General features: G+C 34.3%; 3 protein-coding genes across 5 annotated transcripts; 2 read left to right on the forward strand and 1 right to left on the reverse strand.

Annotated features, from left to right (window-relative positions):
• The first annotated feature begins 899 nt into the window (after positions 1-899).
• On the forward strand, positions 900-1572 carry LOC112905388. Its single transcript, XM_025977705.1, has 2 exons — positions 900-1079; positions 1324-1572. Exons 1-2 carry the CDS (start codon positions 917-919, stop codon positions 1524-1526), a joined length of 366 nt encoding a protein of 121 aa, XP_025833490.1. The 5' UTR covers positions 900-916; the 3' UTR covers positions 1527-1572.
• Positions 1573-1643: 71 nt separating this feature from the next.
• On the forward strand, positions 1644-7762 carry LOC108743353 (protein lifeguard 3-like). Of its 2 annotated transcripts, XM_018478898.1 has the most exons (8): positions 1644-1850; positions 1994-2555; positions 4016-4131; positions 4188-4253; positions 5076-5166; positions 6003-6128; positions 7215-7364; positions 7428-7762. In XM_018478898.1, exons 2-8 carry the CDS (start codon positions 2028-2030, stop codon positions 7572-7574), a joined length of 1224 nt encoding a protein of 407 aa, XP_018334400.1. In that variant the 5' UTR covers positions 1644-1850; positions 1994-2027; the 3' UTR covers positions 7575-7762. The 2 variants fall into 2 exon arrangements, with proteins under 2 accessions (XP_018334400.1, XP_018334401.1); XM_018478899.1 differs by lacking the exon at positions 1644-1850 and having other exon boundaries at positions 1937-2555.
• A 65-nt stretch (positions 7763-7827) lies between these two features.
• Positions 7828-14893, reverse strand: LOC108743357 (N-acetylgalactosamine kinase). 2 transcript variants are annotated; one of them, XM_018478903.1, is made up of 7 exons: positions 14642-14893; positions 13146-13316; positions 12099-12297; positions 11018-11126; positions 10507-10664; positions 8851-9106; positions 7828-8219 (listed from the first exon to the last, which is right to left on the reverse strand). In XM_018478903.1, exons 1-7 carry the CDS (start codon positions 14776-14778, stop codon positions 7858-7860), a joined length of 1392 nt encoding a protein of 463 aa, XP_018334405.1. In that variant the 5' UTR covers positions 14779-14893; the 3' UTR covers positions 7828-7857. The 2 variants fall into 2 exon arrangements, with proteins under 2 accessions (XP_018334405.1, XP_018334406.1); XM_018478904.1 differs by having other exon boundaries at positions 14646-14733.
• Positions 14894-15897: the final 1004 nt, after the last annotated feature.

The raw sequence follows: 15897 nt of genomic DNA on the forward strand, positions 1-15897 counted from the left end.
GCTGTAACATCCTCAATTTTACCTTAGGCAAATGTTGAGGCAGTAATATTCCACATATAATCTTTCATTCTCTTCTGTCTTTATTTCGTCCGTCTCATCTTTCTCACCCGAACCACCACCCACCGATTCCCACGATTCCTGAAAGGAGGCTGAAGAGGGCCTTCCGCCCTACCTTCCGGCGTAGCCCGGAGGGACTGCCCGCCCACCAGCATTAGAGTGACTGGTGGGAATGGAACACCCAAAAGTTTTTTTTTTCGTTCGGCTGTAACGCTTCTAACCTTTTCTTTTCCGCCGCGCCCACCGTCTATGTATCGCACCCGTACACATTAATCTACTTTGAATATATATTCAATGTTTACTTTTGTAATATTTTTTTAGGAAACTACTGAGGATTCTTTTCAACCTGTGGACACTCGGCATGCTTTTATGCGGCAAGTATTTTTATTCTTGTTTATTCTTTACTGTGTTACAGTAGGGGGAATTGCCATATTTGCTTTTGTGTAAGGTTGTACACTTCACTGGTAGTTCTAATATTTTTAAACGCACCTTCGTTTCAGATCACCCATAGCACAGTATTTCAGAGACCATCGTACGTTATCTATAATCTTAATATCTACAATGCTGTAAGTATATAATGACATTTTATAAAACCTTTATAAATACTAAGCAATAGGAATATTAAACCAAAATTTAATGTTACCTTTCATTATATGCACCCAGCAATTTTACTGTAATTATTTGAGAATCGAAACAGTAGATGTTTGATTCTCAAATATTAAACATGTTTCATTACAACATCACCATAGTTAGTTTTAATATTAACATTAATTAAAATACCACCAAAATATCAATAAAATAATATTGATAATAATGAAAGCAGTGTACTTACATAAAGAGACCTCATTCGATCATTTCAATGTCGAGTATATCGTCGAGCAGCACGAGCTCCGGAAGTTCGACTTCCGGCGGAAACGTACAAAACACTGCGACAGTTGCTAACCTAAGCTTTGACTCTGCTTCGTGCGATAGTCCAAAAGCTTTTCATAGATCTGGCACACTGAACAGTCAATGCTCCGTAGGTACGCATTCACAAACCCATCTGGTCACCACACAAACTCTTATCATAACGTACAAACAAAACGGTTTATCTATCCATCCAACAAGCGAAATCCAAATACCAAAACGTTCAGAAAAATTCTGACAAACTCTCGACATATATTATGTCCTCATTCCAGTTTTGAACGTTGTGATCAGAGCCCATATCAACGATGAAATCGATTTTAATATCCATTACATCGCTTAACTAATCCCTTTGCATTTTAGAAAGTGGAATAATAGCAGATATATCATTAGGTGTGGATGAACGCCCCGAAAGTCCGAAGGCTACTCACTGGCCATTGGAGAAATCTAATTCGCGACATTCAAGTAGTTCTGATGGGACTGCAACAACTACTCCTACACAATCTGATGATACGCAAGTCACTACCATATACATCGTGCCAGATGATCTGCCCGTTAACATTTAGTTGATTAAGTTTCAATGGACCAAAAAGCTGTGCTATTTAATTTAATTTTTTAAAGAGAGTATATAAAAGCATGGAATTTAGATGTTTTTTTAACATTGGTTTCTTTTTCAGTTAAAACCGAAATGACCGGACTTTTTGCAAGGCGAAGGGGGCGTACATACGTAATTAAATGGTACATCAAAGAACACTAATGTAATCCACTGTAAAATAAATGATTTGATAAGTCATCCCATAGTTTGATCCATAATTTATTCACTTAAGAATTAAGTAGGTATAACAATAACTTAGTAATAAATGGTGTTTCTTTCATGAGCATCTGAACATGTATGTTCTTGTAAAACTTCTTTTAAATAAATGTTGAATGTTTGACTTGTATAAATATATTGTTCCAAGTAAAAAGATATTTCAATATTTTAAAAAAATCGATGTAGCCTTTGCTAATTTATAAATGTTATGAACGAATTTAGCAAATGTCACTTATGCTATGAGATAAAACTATAAATGGATGACAAACAAACTTCTTCTCAAATGGAAGATGAACAAGATAGCAAACATGATACCATGCACACTAATGAAAAAAGTACCAACTGGAAGCCAGAGAGTCGTAGAGTAATTGAAGATGTCGATCATATAGCAATTACAATTGATATAGATTCACAAGATATCTGCGAAGAACCTCAAAGTAGCCAACAAAATGATGTACAAAGAAGAGACATAAATGAAGGCCGTCACAGCCAAATTGATTTACTAACATTCACAGCGGACTATGAAACAATTAAAGAACTCCAGAAGAAGGCACAGCCGAATATTAATTACTTCCTGGCATTGCAATCACTAATAAATAGTAAGCAATTTTCTTCGGAATCGCTTCAGTTGAAGCGTCAGTCAGTGACTATAGAAAATGCGGACGGTGGGATATTAAATAAGGAAAAACAGCTCCTAAATAGAAACATTGACTTTCCGGCAGATTTAACTTTTCAACAGCGACTGAAGGCGTACTGCATGGCAGCACCAATCCAACTAGAATCGGTAAGCATTAGTTTACAATTTTAGCAGTTGATAAGTCTATATAGATATGTATACAGGGTATCCAGAAAGTCTGCAAACGATTCAATGTTCTAATTATAAAGTAGTAGTTTATTTAACTAAAAGTTACGAATCATACAAACATATGTAATAACTACTTCACTTATATTTTAAACTAATCCTATAGGTCTTAGGCTTTCACTGCCGACGTCTATAGATGCTGTGTTTTCTTCCGGGCTTTTTGGCCGTGGTCCGTGGAATCTTGCTTTTCCAGACGTTTCGCCGTTCTTTGCTGATGGCATCTTCAGTGGTGACTGGGCAGGTGCTGAGTCGTAACTGATCTCATCAGTTACTGAAGATGCCGTCAGCAAAGAACGGCTAAACGTCTGGAAAAGCAAGATTCCACGGACCACGGCCAAAAAACCCGGAAGAAAACATCATCGATAAACTTAATCCTTTTACCAAAACATTTCACAAAATTAAAAATATAGAAACAAACAAAAAACAAACAATCATTCCTATTTCTACTTTCCCCTTTTCCCCCACTTAATCCCTATCCTATTTCCTATTCCGCCTTCCTGTTCCTTAAAGTTCTCTTTAGTTGGCTCAGCCCCCTCCATCCACTTTTATTAACTCGTAGTACCATTTTTCCAGCGTTCCACCACTCTCACATCTTCCTAATACATACTTCGGGCTCTCTTTCTCCCTTTCACAAATCCTGCATAGTATTTCTTTCTCTTTTTCAAATATCTACATCCTCTACAATCATTCCCTGTCCTTAATTTTTCTTTTACACTTATTTCCCTCCCTATTTTCCTTAAATCCTCTCCTTTTATTATCTCCCTGCATCTTTTCCTTACCATTTCTCCTACCTTTGTTCTCTTCTCTTACCACTCTCTCATCTGTTCCTGTTTAATTTTTAAAATCTTTAACGCTCCTCCCCGCTCTCTATCATATCTACATTTTATCCCTATTTCCATTACCTTCTTCCTTCATATTTCGTTCCATAAATTCCCCTCTGTCAGTCTCCCCACACATCCATTGCCCTCCCATATTTTTACCATTATTTCATATAATTTCTCTCTTATAATATCCTTGGCATATCTTCATACCTCCCCTAATATCCCATTCAACACCACAGCTTTTCTTCTTCTTAGTGCCTTTATCCCTTTTATTACATCTTCCCTCTCTTATCCCTCTAATTATATTCTAAACACTGATGTCATAGATCGGTTACAAATCAGGAAATAGTTGTCGGAAATAAAACATTATTAATTCTACACAAGGTATTTCTAATCAGCTTCATATCAAACAATCCTGGTCAGGAAAACATCACACTACATATTCGTGATCAATTCCTCGGTATTCGCTGATCTTTATGTCTTACATCCTTATCATGTTCAGACAAATTTTTCTACGTAGTCGAATATAAACTATATTCAAATGCTGCGTTAATTTTTTAGGGACTATCTTCGTTTGATGATAAGTACACTCGGCATGAATTTATCCGTAAAGTCTTTGCACTCCTGTTTATTTGTCTGGCATTTACAACAGCCTTTATCGCCGTATTTGCATTTGCGTAAGCTTGTGTAATTCGACATAATTTCAATATGTTCAGTTATTTTTTTATTACAGACAACCCGTAAGAATGTACTTCAGGGAGAATATAGGGGTATCTATTATTTTAATGTATACAACGCTGTAAGTATAATGACTACTGTTATCCAAAAGTACACACGTAAGTAGATTGTGGCATCCTAAATTACCGAAGAATCATATCTTTAAAGAGAAATTAAGAAAAAACATGATAATTTTAGGAATCGTTCTGTTAGTTGCTTTAGAAACAAAAACAATTATTGGAATAGGGCCTACATTTCGGCTTTTAACTAGCTAAATAATTATTATATACTATTCTGAATTCCATATTGCTTGTAGAATTACCTAAAGCATATCAAAATTATGAGATATCTTATTAGTCGCAAAATAACCAAAAATGAGTCATTTCTAGAGAGTATTATCTATCGCTGAACAAAGATAATCTCAGAGTTACTGTAGCGTATGAAGGGTTTAAAATACCGTAACCCCAGTATTCGATTGATGCCAAAATTAATAAAATGGCTTGTTTGATTTGAAAACCAACTTTGGGGACAAGTTATTACTCTGACTGATGTTTCTTTTCAAATGCTATAATACTGATTTTGTTTTCGTAAAAAAATTGGGTCAAAATACTTAGATTCGCATTTAGCAACAAAGCATACATCGGAACTGATATTCTCTTGATTATCTTTTTATTGTTTTACTTTATGTACGTAATAATGCACCCAAACTTTTGTGGGAGGTGACATCTTTGACCTTAATTTCCTGTTGTATTCAAAGAATATATTTTTTTATTGATGTAAAGCACGTATGTAGTAAATAATATAAAAACATATAAATTTCACTGTATCCTTTATATGTAGCCCTTTTGCATTTTGTTATTACGTAGTTGTTTTAAGTTATTTCTGAAAAAATATTATATTTCAGAGGATTTGCAGTGTTTCTAATGTGTCTTGTATCCTGTGTCCCCTCTCTCGCCCGATCATTCCCCTCTAACCTTTTCGTTTTGGCACTATTTGTAAGTACTATTAGATACAATCGAATATATCACGATTGTGACAGTGTGTCGCCATCTGAAGTTCGTATCACGTAATCTGGCGGCTCAGGCAAAATATTTATAAACTTATTTTGTCGAATGACCAACATCTGCACCAAACAAGAAAACGGTTCAAACTTTATTTAGTGGCAATTTTAAAGGACAATAGTCCTTAGTGAGTCTGTCTGTTCAGCTGATATTCGAAGGCACAAGTGGTTAACAGATTACAAAACGTGTTTCGTTTGAATGACGTCATAATATTGTAATTCTAGCTAGGCGCAAACAAGGGCGGTCACTTCTTGACAGTTTTATTGCAAAAAAAAACTTTTGGGTGTTTCATTCCCACCAGCCAGTAATGCTAGTGGGCGGGCAGTCCCTCCGGACTACGGCGGAAGGTAGGGCGGAAGGCCCTCTTCAGCCTGCTTTCAGGAATCGTGGGAATGGGTGGGTGGTGGTTCGGGTGAGAAAGACGAGACGGACGAAATGAAGACAGAAGAGAATGAAAAATTATCTATGGAATATTACTGCCTCAGCATTTGCCTAAGTGATCCAAGGAAACCACAGAAAAACTTGGACGGATCCGGAATCGAACCGGCGTCCTCCCGAATGCTAAGCAATGGTCTAGACCTCTAGGCCATGCCGCTCGGTCAGTTTTATTGCCTGAGCCGCAACTTCACGTGATACAAAGTATATGTATGAATATAGATACAGTCAGGCACATTGCAGTTACATCTAAAATGACATCAAAATCACAATTACTTTCACTTTAACTTGAATATATTCAGTTCATGTATGTATACCTACCTTTTTTGTTTTAGGTACTTTTTTATACGGTAAGTTGTGGAATACTTGCAGCACTTCATTCAGAACACGCCGTGCTTATGGCTGCAGGACTTACTGTCTTGATTGTGGCTATTATCAGTTTATTCGCCATACAGACGAGGGTAATTTGAATTTCCCTAATGTTTTTTTACTATGTAGATTTATAAAAATCTTCTAACACTGTTAAATGGGACCAGACGTGAAATATACATAAAAATGTAGGGATGAGTTACAGGGATAGAGTGATACTTAGTTTGTATAAAGAGCAACAGGCGGTTATAGAGCTGGGGCTGCAAAAGTAGAGAAGTAAATATTAGGAAGGGAGTCAGACAGGGATGCACACTGTCACCGAACATGGTAGTTAAGAATGTGGGTCGTTCTAGTTTTAGGGAAATGTGAAGATTAGCTCAGGATAACCACTCTTAAGACTGACGACCTTATGATGATGATGATGCAGTACCTAATACTTCTTATTTCGATCCCTTCCTTAAGAAAAAGTGTTTTCACTCCCACCTAGGGTTGCCACCTTTTCAGGCTTTACATAAAGTATTTCTCGACTAAATGGTTCAAAAGAAAAGTACTCGGCATAAAAATAAAGTATTTTATTTTTTGTTTTTAAAAACATATTTTTTGTTACACCTAGCAGCCAGTAACAAAATTGCTGTCGCTCTTAAATACATTAATAGCCTCTAAACATTGCAAACAAAGATTTAAGTAAACGAAAATTAATTAGTTTTAATGAAGCTTTATTCCTGTCGTCCCGCCACTTTGCGTTCATAACAGAGAATACTCTTTCTGTAAATGCTGAAGTGGCCGGAACGGACAGCAAAACTGACACTACCTTGAACAGATTTGGGAAATCAGGTTGTTTCGTACTTAGAAACATTCTCAAAAATATTGTTTTGTGCAATATTATTGATGTAAAAATACTCTGAATTTCGAATAATCGCTTACAAAATTACGATGTTTACTTAAGGCCTTAAATAAAGTATTTTTGCGTAAAATGTAACGTACGCACAGTCGAAATACAGTACAATACTTTATAATAAAGTACGGGTGGCAACCCTACTCCCACCAGCTACTTAAAACTCATCATCAGCGATACAAGACCATAGCTGTCATTATTCTAGCAAGACTAAAACCAAACCGAACCCTCAAAGAAATGAAATTAAAATATTTCTTAATTAAAATATTGTTTTCTCTTTTAGTGGGACGTGACAGGTTGCGGCTTTATTCTTTTTATAGCTTCGATAGCGTTCTCTTTTGCTGGTTTTATTTTTTTCTTAGTTTATTGGCTAACAGGATTGGTAGCTATGTATATCATCTACTGTGGCCTTGGAGTAGCGCTTTTTTCCGTGGTAAGTAACTGCGCATGAGAGACATGTTGGTTTCTTCTTCTACTAATTTCACTTCGATTTCAGTATTTGATGTACGACATACAACTTATTATGGGCGGCCGTAGATATCAAATCAGTGAAGAAGATTATATGCCAGCAGTAGTGATGTTATACATTGATATACTTGGAATGTTTGTATACCTTTTGGGTCTATCGGATCTTAGTGGTTAATAGCACCATAAATATTTCAACATCATATGTATGACACTTATAGTAAATACTTCTGTTTCTGATTGTAAAGAAATCAGTCACTTCTTAGGTATTTTGTATAAAAAATAATTTATAGTATGGAAAATCTAAAATTTGTGTTAAGTACCTAAATACTAAATAGAAGATTCTCTTGGTTTCATCAGGGTTACTTATAGGTAGGTACTTTATAAAAATATAAGTAATTTATCAAAAATTATTTTTATTTGACTTATTACCATACAAAATATAAGTATATTTTTTAATATCAATCTTTATAAATGGTAGCCCCAGAATGAGGTGAAGTTGCAAATATAACTTCATCCCAGGGTTTGGCATTATTCCTCAAAAGATCTTTGTAATACTCATTTTTTAATAAGTCCATAAATTTTTGAACATTTTCTGAAGTTAGTAAGGCTACTACACATCCACCCCAGCCTGCTCCAGTTAATCGTGCCCCGAAACAAACATCTTTAACCAGATTAACCAATTTATTCAACTTAGGATGGCTACACTCATACAGATTCTTCAAACTCTCGTGACTCTCGCTCATCAGTTGTCCCAGTTTAACTAAGGAATCCTTATCCTTGTTATTACAAATATCACAAAACTTTTGCACCCGAATTGCTTCTGTAATAACAAAAAATGCTTGGCATTAATTGAACGCATTTATCTTAATTTAATAAAACTAATAAAATAAAGAGATTATACCCTTCAATCTTTTTTACCGGAAAGTATTAAATAAGCTTTATTATTGGGAAAACGTTTTTCTTTTCAGACTGCTTTGTCGTGATCGGTACTGATTTTCATGATAAGTAACGAAACGTCAAATCATCATCAATTATGAACAAACAGGATCGCAAAATTAACAATTTCACAACAGAAGGACCATCAAAACGCTAAGGCTGTTATAAACTGCATTTTTCTTATTTTTTTATTATAGCAATAAGTCGGTCTTAAAAATAATTTTTAATATGTTTAGCGTCTACCTTTTTTCAAAAAAGTTTCTAGGGAGCTTTGATTTTCTTTTTTTAAAAATGCAACTGCGACTTACGCGGCTTTTCTAATGTTTTTGCTACGTGTAACATGCCCAATTGCTGACATGATACTAAAGTAAGATCCCAAAATTTCCTCTCCTGATACGAAACCGGTTACATAATATACGACTAGCTTTAAAATTTGCTACTACACACATTAGCAAGTTTTTACCTTTTGTGTTAATATGAACAAATTAACCGGTCCAAAAAGCTTACGTAATTACCTTCATAAACGTGCAAAGCCCTGTGCCTTAATTTAAAGTCATTTACGTGCGACGTATTGAGCGTTAAAGAATTGTCGACTAAATCGTCAATAGTTACACCCAAAGTTTGGGCTATTTCTTCTTTGCTGTAAGGATGCTCGTGGAATGAGTTTTTTACTAATGTTACCATATCAGAGAGAGTCAATTCCAGTTGCTTTTGTACATCGCCCAAAGTACGAACCTCTCGCCAGGTGAGACCTTGGATTTTACCTAGCAACTATAATTACAAAGAAATTTTAGGAAGCTTACCATGTTCGTCACAATAAAGTGAGTGCAAGAAATATGTATTGACAAAATTTTACAATAATGTTTCTAAGAGAACCTTATAAAGTTTACTAGAAAGCCTAGAAAACTTTTACCGTCTTAGCATGGCAATTTTACTAAAATTTTTCTCTCCGTGAGTATATCATAAAACTGAATGATTGCTGTTAAATTTTGTAAATGTACAATGTACTACAAATAATAAAAGTACACCCTTCTATAATTATAGTAATAGGAATGTAAGGTACAGTAGCAATAATATAAGAAACGAGGCAGGGGTCGTTTTGATAGAAAATGTGGAAAAGACAGATAAGTGGAAAGAATATTTAGAAAACCTATACGCAGGTCATGAGTTAGGAGATTCATTAGAAAAGGAAGATAGTGTGGAAATAGGTGAGCTAGGTTATCCCATAATGAGAGAAAAGTTCGATGTAGCATCAAAAAACTTAAAGAATAATAAAGCGTCAGGTATAATGGGTTACAGGCGGAAATTCTAAAACATGCAGGACAAGGGGTTAGAGCAGAGCCGGGCAAACATTAACTTCGCAGGAGCCGCTACATGAGATTAGTTTGAGTCACTCCATACCCTTCAATGAGTATGAGAGAGTAAGCAGTAATGAATAATTTTGTTTTGTCTTTTTCTTCTCCCTTCCACTCCCATATCAAGCCTCTTCATCCCGTAGACGAGCGAAGCCACTCTCGCAACTTAAATAATACCTACGAAAATTTTCGTTACTACGTTCGCAAAACTATTGGGTTTGGCTATGGAAGAGGGGACTCATCTACGAAATGGAAGGGATAAGAAAAGGAAAGAATCATCTCACTCGCACTCACAGGAGCAATGAGGAGCTACTTGGTTAACCTTGAGGATCACTCGGGATGCAAAAGATCCGAGTTTGCCCGGCTCTGGGTTAGAGATCGTATGTTTAAGCTAGTTAGTCACATTTACGAGACGGGGAATGTCCCAGAGGATTATAAACGGAACGTGGTAGTAACTATACCTCAAAAGAGAGGGCGGATAGGTGCGAGACATTTAGAACAATTACCTTAACTTTCCATGCGTCAAAAATCTTAACTAGAATTGTACAAAGGAGGATGGAAAAAAGAGCGGAAGAGCTATTAGGGGAAGATCAATTTGGGTTTAGAATAAACAGAGAAAATAATAGGGGAACAAAGGACTCTATAGAAGTCAATAAGAAATAGGCGAGAAAGGTTGGTTAGAGGGAGTAGAGGTAGACCTAGATTAGATTACTGTTCGCAAATAGTTAAGGATGTAGGTTGTTCTACTTTTGGGGGGAAAGCGAAGATTAGCTCAGGATAGGAAGGAGTGGAGTAAGATGATGAATGTACACAAACCTGAGCAGCAAGGCGGCATTCGACCACTCTACAATTAAAATCGGATGTTGCAGCTTTATTCAGTTCAACTAAACTATGAGCAATGACAAAAACTGCTTCACGTGGTAGCATTATATCTGTAGTTCGGAGTGGACAAAACTCTATATACTTTGCACAACCTTAAAAGTTAAATAATCATAAATTTTTACGTGAAGTACGTTTCTAAAGATATTAATTTCTTATGGAAAGATCCCTACCGCATCGTCATTGATATATAGAAATTTGAGGCGGGTAGGTACAGAAAATAAAGTTAAGCATTTATGAAATTATACGTTAAGCGTAGAGCAATATTCCTCTTACAATTATTATGGAAAAAATAATGCAATGCATGAATGAATTTATTAATAAACAAACCGTGCTACTTATGAAATACCTATCTGTAACTTCAATCTAACCTATTGAAATATATTAGGCATTTTGTCTATTATTTAAAATGGAATTAGTTACCAATTGCAAAATTCCAAACGCCTACCTTCCGAAGCAAGAAATGCAATGGCTTGGTCCATTCCACCGCCCTGAGTACCAATATAACGTTCAGAGGCAGCACATAAATTAGCTAGCTTTTCCTTGGGAATTTTTAACTACAAAACGTTAATTAATTGTCGGGAATTTCTTAAATATATAATGCCTTATTTGTATTTAGCACTTTCTTACAGTTTATTATCAAATATCTAGATCCACAGCACACAACAGTTCAAGTTGTAAATTAACAAATTTGTCAAAAGTCATGGGCATAGTAAAATATAAATATTTAATTGCATTCAATTTTTAAGAAAGTCATTAATGGAAACTTTGGGAAGTAAATGTAGGCTAAACGCTAAAATAATAATTGGAGATGAGAATGTAAAAGAAATTGCCGATTTTGGAAAAAATCGTAGGCATATAAAACAAAGAATAATACTATCGCCCTTAGCAAAGTAGGAATCACTTCTCTGCTCGCGAATGATTAGAAATTTGAAAAAAGTTGAGCGCGGCGGAAAGCAATAGATTGTTAAAAAGATGTTTGAAATGTGAAGTTATAAATGGATCTTGAATGACAAACGGCGCCTATGGAAATCAATAAGAAATAGATGGTGTAGATTGGTATGTCACCTTTTCAGAAATCATAGCAGAAACATGTCAAAGAGGGATAGATTAGGTTACTATTCGAAGATACTTAGAGATGATGCTCTAGTTTTCGAGAAATGCAAAGATTGGCTCTAGATAGGAAGTGGAGAGTCCAACTAGTTTTTGCGCTGAAGACCTTCACGATGCTGATGATTATGACAAATTCAAATATAATTTTCATTTCTGAATCAAGGCTTCAAGTCTTAGATGATAATTTCGCTTCGTTTAGAAGTTAACTGCCTCTGATAGACGGACGACTAAATGGCGTTACCAAAGGATCATGCTATTAGGATATCAAACAAGTTTTAATTGAAATTTTCGATCACACCATAGACTGATGATCAGCCTCCCACTTCCATTCCATATAAAAAACATATAATTTAACAGGACAATTTTTGGTCACTTCTAGTAAAAAGAAGACTCATATAGATAAATAACATACGTACATCATAAACTGCAGCAATTGCTAATGCGGCTGCACTTACTAATGCGCTACTACTTGACAGACCAGCACTTTGAGGCACATTACCATCGACTACGATTTGTGCACCTCTTGGAGGTGTTTCGGTTGGTAAAGTTTCCAAAATGCCTTTTACACCACATAAAAAGTATTGATACCAGGTTGGCGATCCGTTAACATTAATCCTTGAAACGTTTGATTAAATAATGAACAATGAATTACACATTGCAAAGATTGCTTATTAATCATAATCAGCCATTTTGTCTATGGAATCTACTAAACGAACATTATGAATTTTAACACGAGACAAAATAGTTTTCAATTTAAAGTGAGTCAACTTGTATGTAAAATTTTTAGCGATATAAACATTTTTGAGTAAAAATTAAGGAGCCAACTATCCCTTTCTAACCCTTCCTTACCCCATTAATATTACTCACCATAAGTCACTTCCATTTATTAGTGTATTTAAATCACAAAAAGATTCTAATTTAAAAGAATGATAATAATTAACAAAAAATAATCAACAACTAAGTTTACAGGATGTGGGTTGTTTCTCCAGAGGCAAGGAACCATTGATAATTTGATTTTAATACCTTTGACAAAAGAAAAGACTTCAAAGGACACGAAATTTGCGTTAACTGATTTATAGAAGACCATTTGTAGGTAATATTTACTGGAAACTGTGGTAAAATAAAGTAATCTACGATATGTATAAAAAGTCCTAACTAAAGAAAGAAAACTCAAATTTTCCCACAGGCTTCCTTTTTCGATTTATATAAAGAATAAGGAAGGATATTTTGAAATTCAGCCCCTAAGTAGATAAAAAAAGTGTAGCAAATTTTGAATGAAGCATTTTTCTTTACCTGCATCATGGTTTTAATTCTCTTTACTGTAATTAATCGGCATATTATTATCAGTATAGGTACTTCGTCATTTTAAAAAGTTTAACAAGAGTTATGTTTGGCGAAATGTATTGGGTTCGGCTATGCGATATATATGTATATAGGAAAATGTCTTAATGGAAAAAACGTACTCAAAATTCTCTATGTCGCACTCAAAACTAGGGTATTTAGCATCTACATTAAAGAGAAATAGTTTCTTTTCGGTTTGTATTGCAGATACAGCTAAAACAATATCTTGCTTTAATGCCATCGGACAAACCCCATAACCGCAATAATCGATATGTTCTCCAATTAAATTTACCCTGGAAAGAGAAACTGAAATTAACGTCAAGAGCCTGAAATGCTTTGCCTTTAGTAATAAAATGTGTGCAATGTGCCTAAATAAAAATAAAACCAAAGATTTCTTATGAAATATCAAAATAACCGTTGTAGTCGTTATAATATATTCGCGTATGTGTTTTACTGAAAACAAAAATGAAAAATCTATAAAAGTCCTTTCAGGTTTTCAACACCATTAGTGTTTCCCGATATTAGAGTATCAAAAACGTATAGAGGATTCTTCATGTTTTGAGTTTTCCTGTTAGTATTAATGTTAAGAATGATTGGATTAATGTCTAAGAATGTTTATACTACTGTTTAAACCAAAAGGTAAAAAAAGAAACCCTTTGTGTATTTGATTCCCGCAAACTACTAATGTTGATGATCAGGCAGTTTTTTTGACTTACGCAGACTATAGTGCAAGGCTGGAGGATAGGGAGAGGGGTCCTTTCCAGTCACCTTTTAGGTATTGCTGGTATAGATAGAAGATGATTGGGGCGGGAGCAAAGTGAAAAAGGTAAAAAATAAGTGAGATTAGAAGAATCAAGAGTTAAGAGGAGACGAAGACCTAGATTAGATCACTGCACACAAATAGTTAAGGGTGTGGTATGTTCTACTTTTAGGAAAATGTGAAGATTAACTCAGAATAGGGAAATGTAGAGGTGCGCGTCCTACCAGTTGTAAGGAAAAGCACGTGATTGATAGCTCTTCCGGTGTACTGCTGTACCACATTAAAATGAATTAACTCTTCTAAATGGTTTAAAGAATTTAATTCACTTAAAAAACGGATATATACAAATAAATACAAAACTTAAACTACCGTGGAAACTTATGATGAAACAAAAACTAACTAACTAAAAATAGATAAGATTGACTAATAATTCGAATGTTTAAGACAGCGAAATAGAAATTAATGGACTAAAATTATAAAAGTTTTATAATTGCTTCAATAAGTTCGTTTCTGAGAAAACGAACACCAGTCTTAGAATAATAACTTTATGATGATTATGATGATGGCCATTGCGAGCATTTACTTTAAAATAAAATTGTCAATAAACAAAGCATTTTTTTTTAATACCTTTTGGTTTTAACAATATAGACATTCTTTACGTAATTTTTATTGACTAGGCACTTTCTCATATTAGATTTTATTTACTAATAAACTTGCACAGCGTTGAATATAAGTTACGCCACTGGATTAACTGAAGTGTAAGAAAATGTTACTTCTTACATCTGCTATAATAATAATATTTACTATTATTATTATTATTATTGGGAAACATTAAGAGATATAAAAACAAATACATACCTACCAGGTACGCGAACGTAAAACTGAGGAATATCATTAAACTTAGTGAGAAATAATTTTTTTGATTTTGCAAATGGATCACGAGATTCATTGGATACTGAAATAATTGGAACACACTGGAAATTGGCATCGGCCATATCAAATATAAATTAGTCAATGATAATTAATAATATCAACAAAATATTGGATATGAATTATTGCTATTACACCTGTTCAAACCTCTAGCATTTAACTACTGACTGTAAAGTAAGGAAAAATCTGACTAGTCTCTTATCAAGTACTTAAACTTTTATTGGTTACATGTTTGTACAAAGAAATAAAACTCAATCAAATATATTTCCATTAAATAACGAAATATTTATTTACAAAGAAGATATTGTGAGTGTTAAACAAATATCACAAAATTAATCGATATGTGGAAGACAGAATTATCTCCAACGTGTCCTATTTGTTTAATCGGGAAATATAGACAACGTGGGGCCTCTTTTATCGAACAGAGTTATTAGTTAATTTCCTCATGAATATCTACAGTTTCCTACTCGCTAGTCTCGAAGCTTTAGAGCTTTAGGCTCTGTGTGATAGGTAACACTGTCGCGGTTCTTGATTGCTGCTGCACTCTTACAGCAAAACATGAAACATTAGAGTAGTTTGAAATTCAAAAAGTATTACTACATATTCAATTATCACAAAGTTGTTTATTTGATTTGGCTTCTTCAAGCTAGGGCAAAACAATTTTCACAAGAAATTTCGTGAACAACTGTTGAAATTTCATACTTCACGTTTTTATTCAGATTAAAATTAATGAAAAACGATTTTAACAAATACAGATTTTCACAGCTAATTTAATAATTTACTAATCTTTACCGAACAATTACAAAATTTGCAAAGCCTGTAACTATGTACATTATAGCACTACAGTAATCTAAAAAAATAAATAAATATATCTTAAACACATAAGGCCATTTTGAAATTTACTGTATTTTTATACACTGAAAAGCGTCAAAATTCCGAAAAAAAGTTTATGAAACTAAAACGCGTCTCAACAGTCAAGATAGAGACTCTGAGGATGACAGACTACATATCGAAACGCATTTTTATAAAAGTTTCGTACAGTTTAAGGATTTCGGAGTGTTTATTTAGTCATGTTTCACAATATTCCACCGGATTTCCTTGTATTATACCATCTATTAATCATAAACAAACTTAATTAGGCTCATGCTTCCCATAAATAATAAAGAATATATAATAATATTTTT

Source organism: Agrilus planipennis, unplaced genomic scaffold, assembly GCF_000699045.2.
Source record: "Agrilus planipennis isolate EAB-ADULT unplaced genomic scaffold, Apla_2.0 scaffold430, whole genome shotgun sequence".
Taxonomy (NCBI): Eukaryota; Metazoa; Arthropoda; class Insecta; order Coleoptera; family Buprestidae; genus Agrilus; species Agrilus planipennis.

Coding starts and splice junctions, on each gene's coding strand:
- LOC112905388 (XM_025977705.1), top strand. CDS start 917: ATGTCGAGTATATCGTCGAGCAGCACGAGCTCCGGAAGTTCGACTTCC. Junction 1,080..1,323: donor GAACAGTCAATGCTCCGTAG/GTACGCATTCAC, acceptor TTTGCATTTTAG/AAAGTGGAATAATAGCAGAT.
- LOC108743353 (XM_018478898.1), top strand. CDS start 2,028: ATGGATGACAAACAAACTTCTTCTCAAATGGAAGATGAACAAGATAGC. Junction 4,132..4,187: donor ATCGCCGTATTTGCATTTGC/GTAAGCTTGTGT, acceptor TTTTTATTACAG/ACAACCCGTAAGAATGTACT. Junction 5,167..6,002: donor TTTTCGTTTTGGCACTATTT/GTAAGTACTATT, acceptor TTTTTGTTTTAG/GTACTTTTTTATACGGTAAG.
- LOC108743357 (XM_018478903.1), bottom strand. CDS start 14,778: ATGGCCGATGCCAATTTCCAGTGTGTTCCAATTATTTCAGTATCCAAT. Junction 11,127..12,098: donor CAATTGCTGCAGTTTATGAT/GTACGTATGTTA, acceptor AACGTTTTGTAG/TTAAAAATTCCCAAGGAAAA. Junction 9,107..10,506: donor AATGCCGCCTTGCTGCTCAG/GTTTGTGTACAT, acceptor TTGTAATTATAG/TTGCTAGGTAAAATCCAAGG.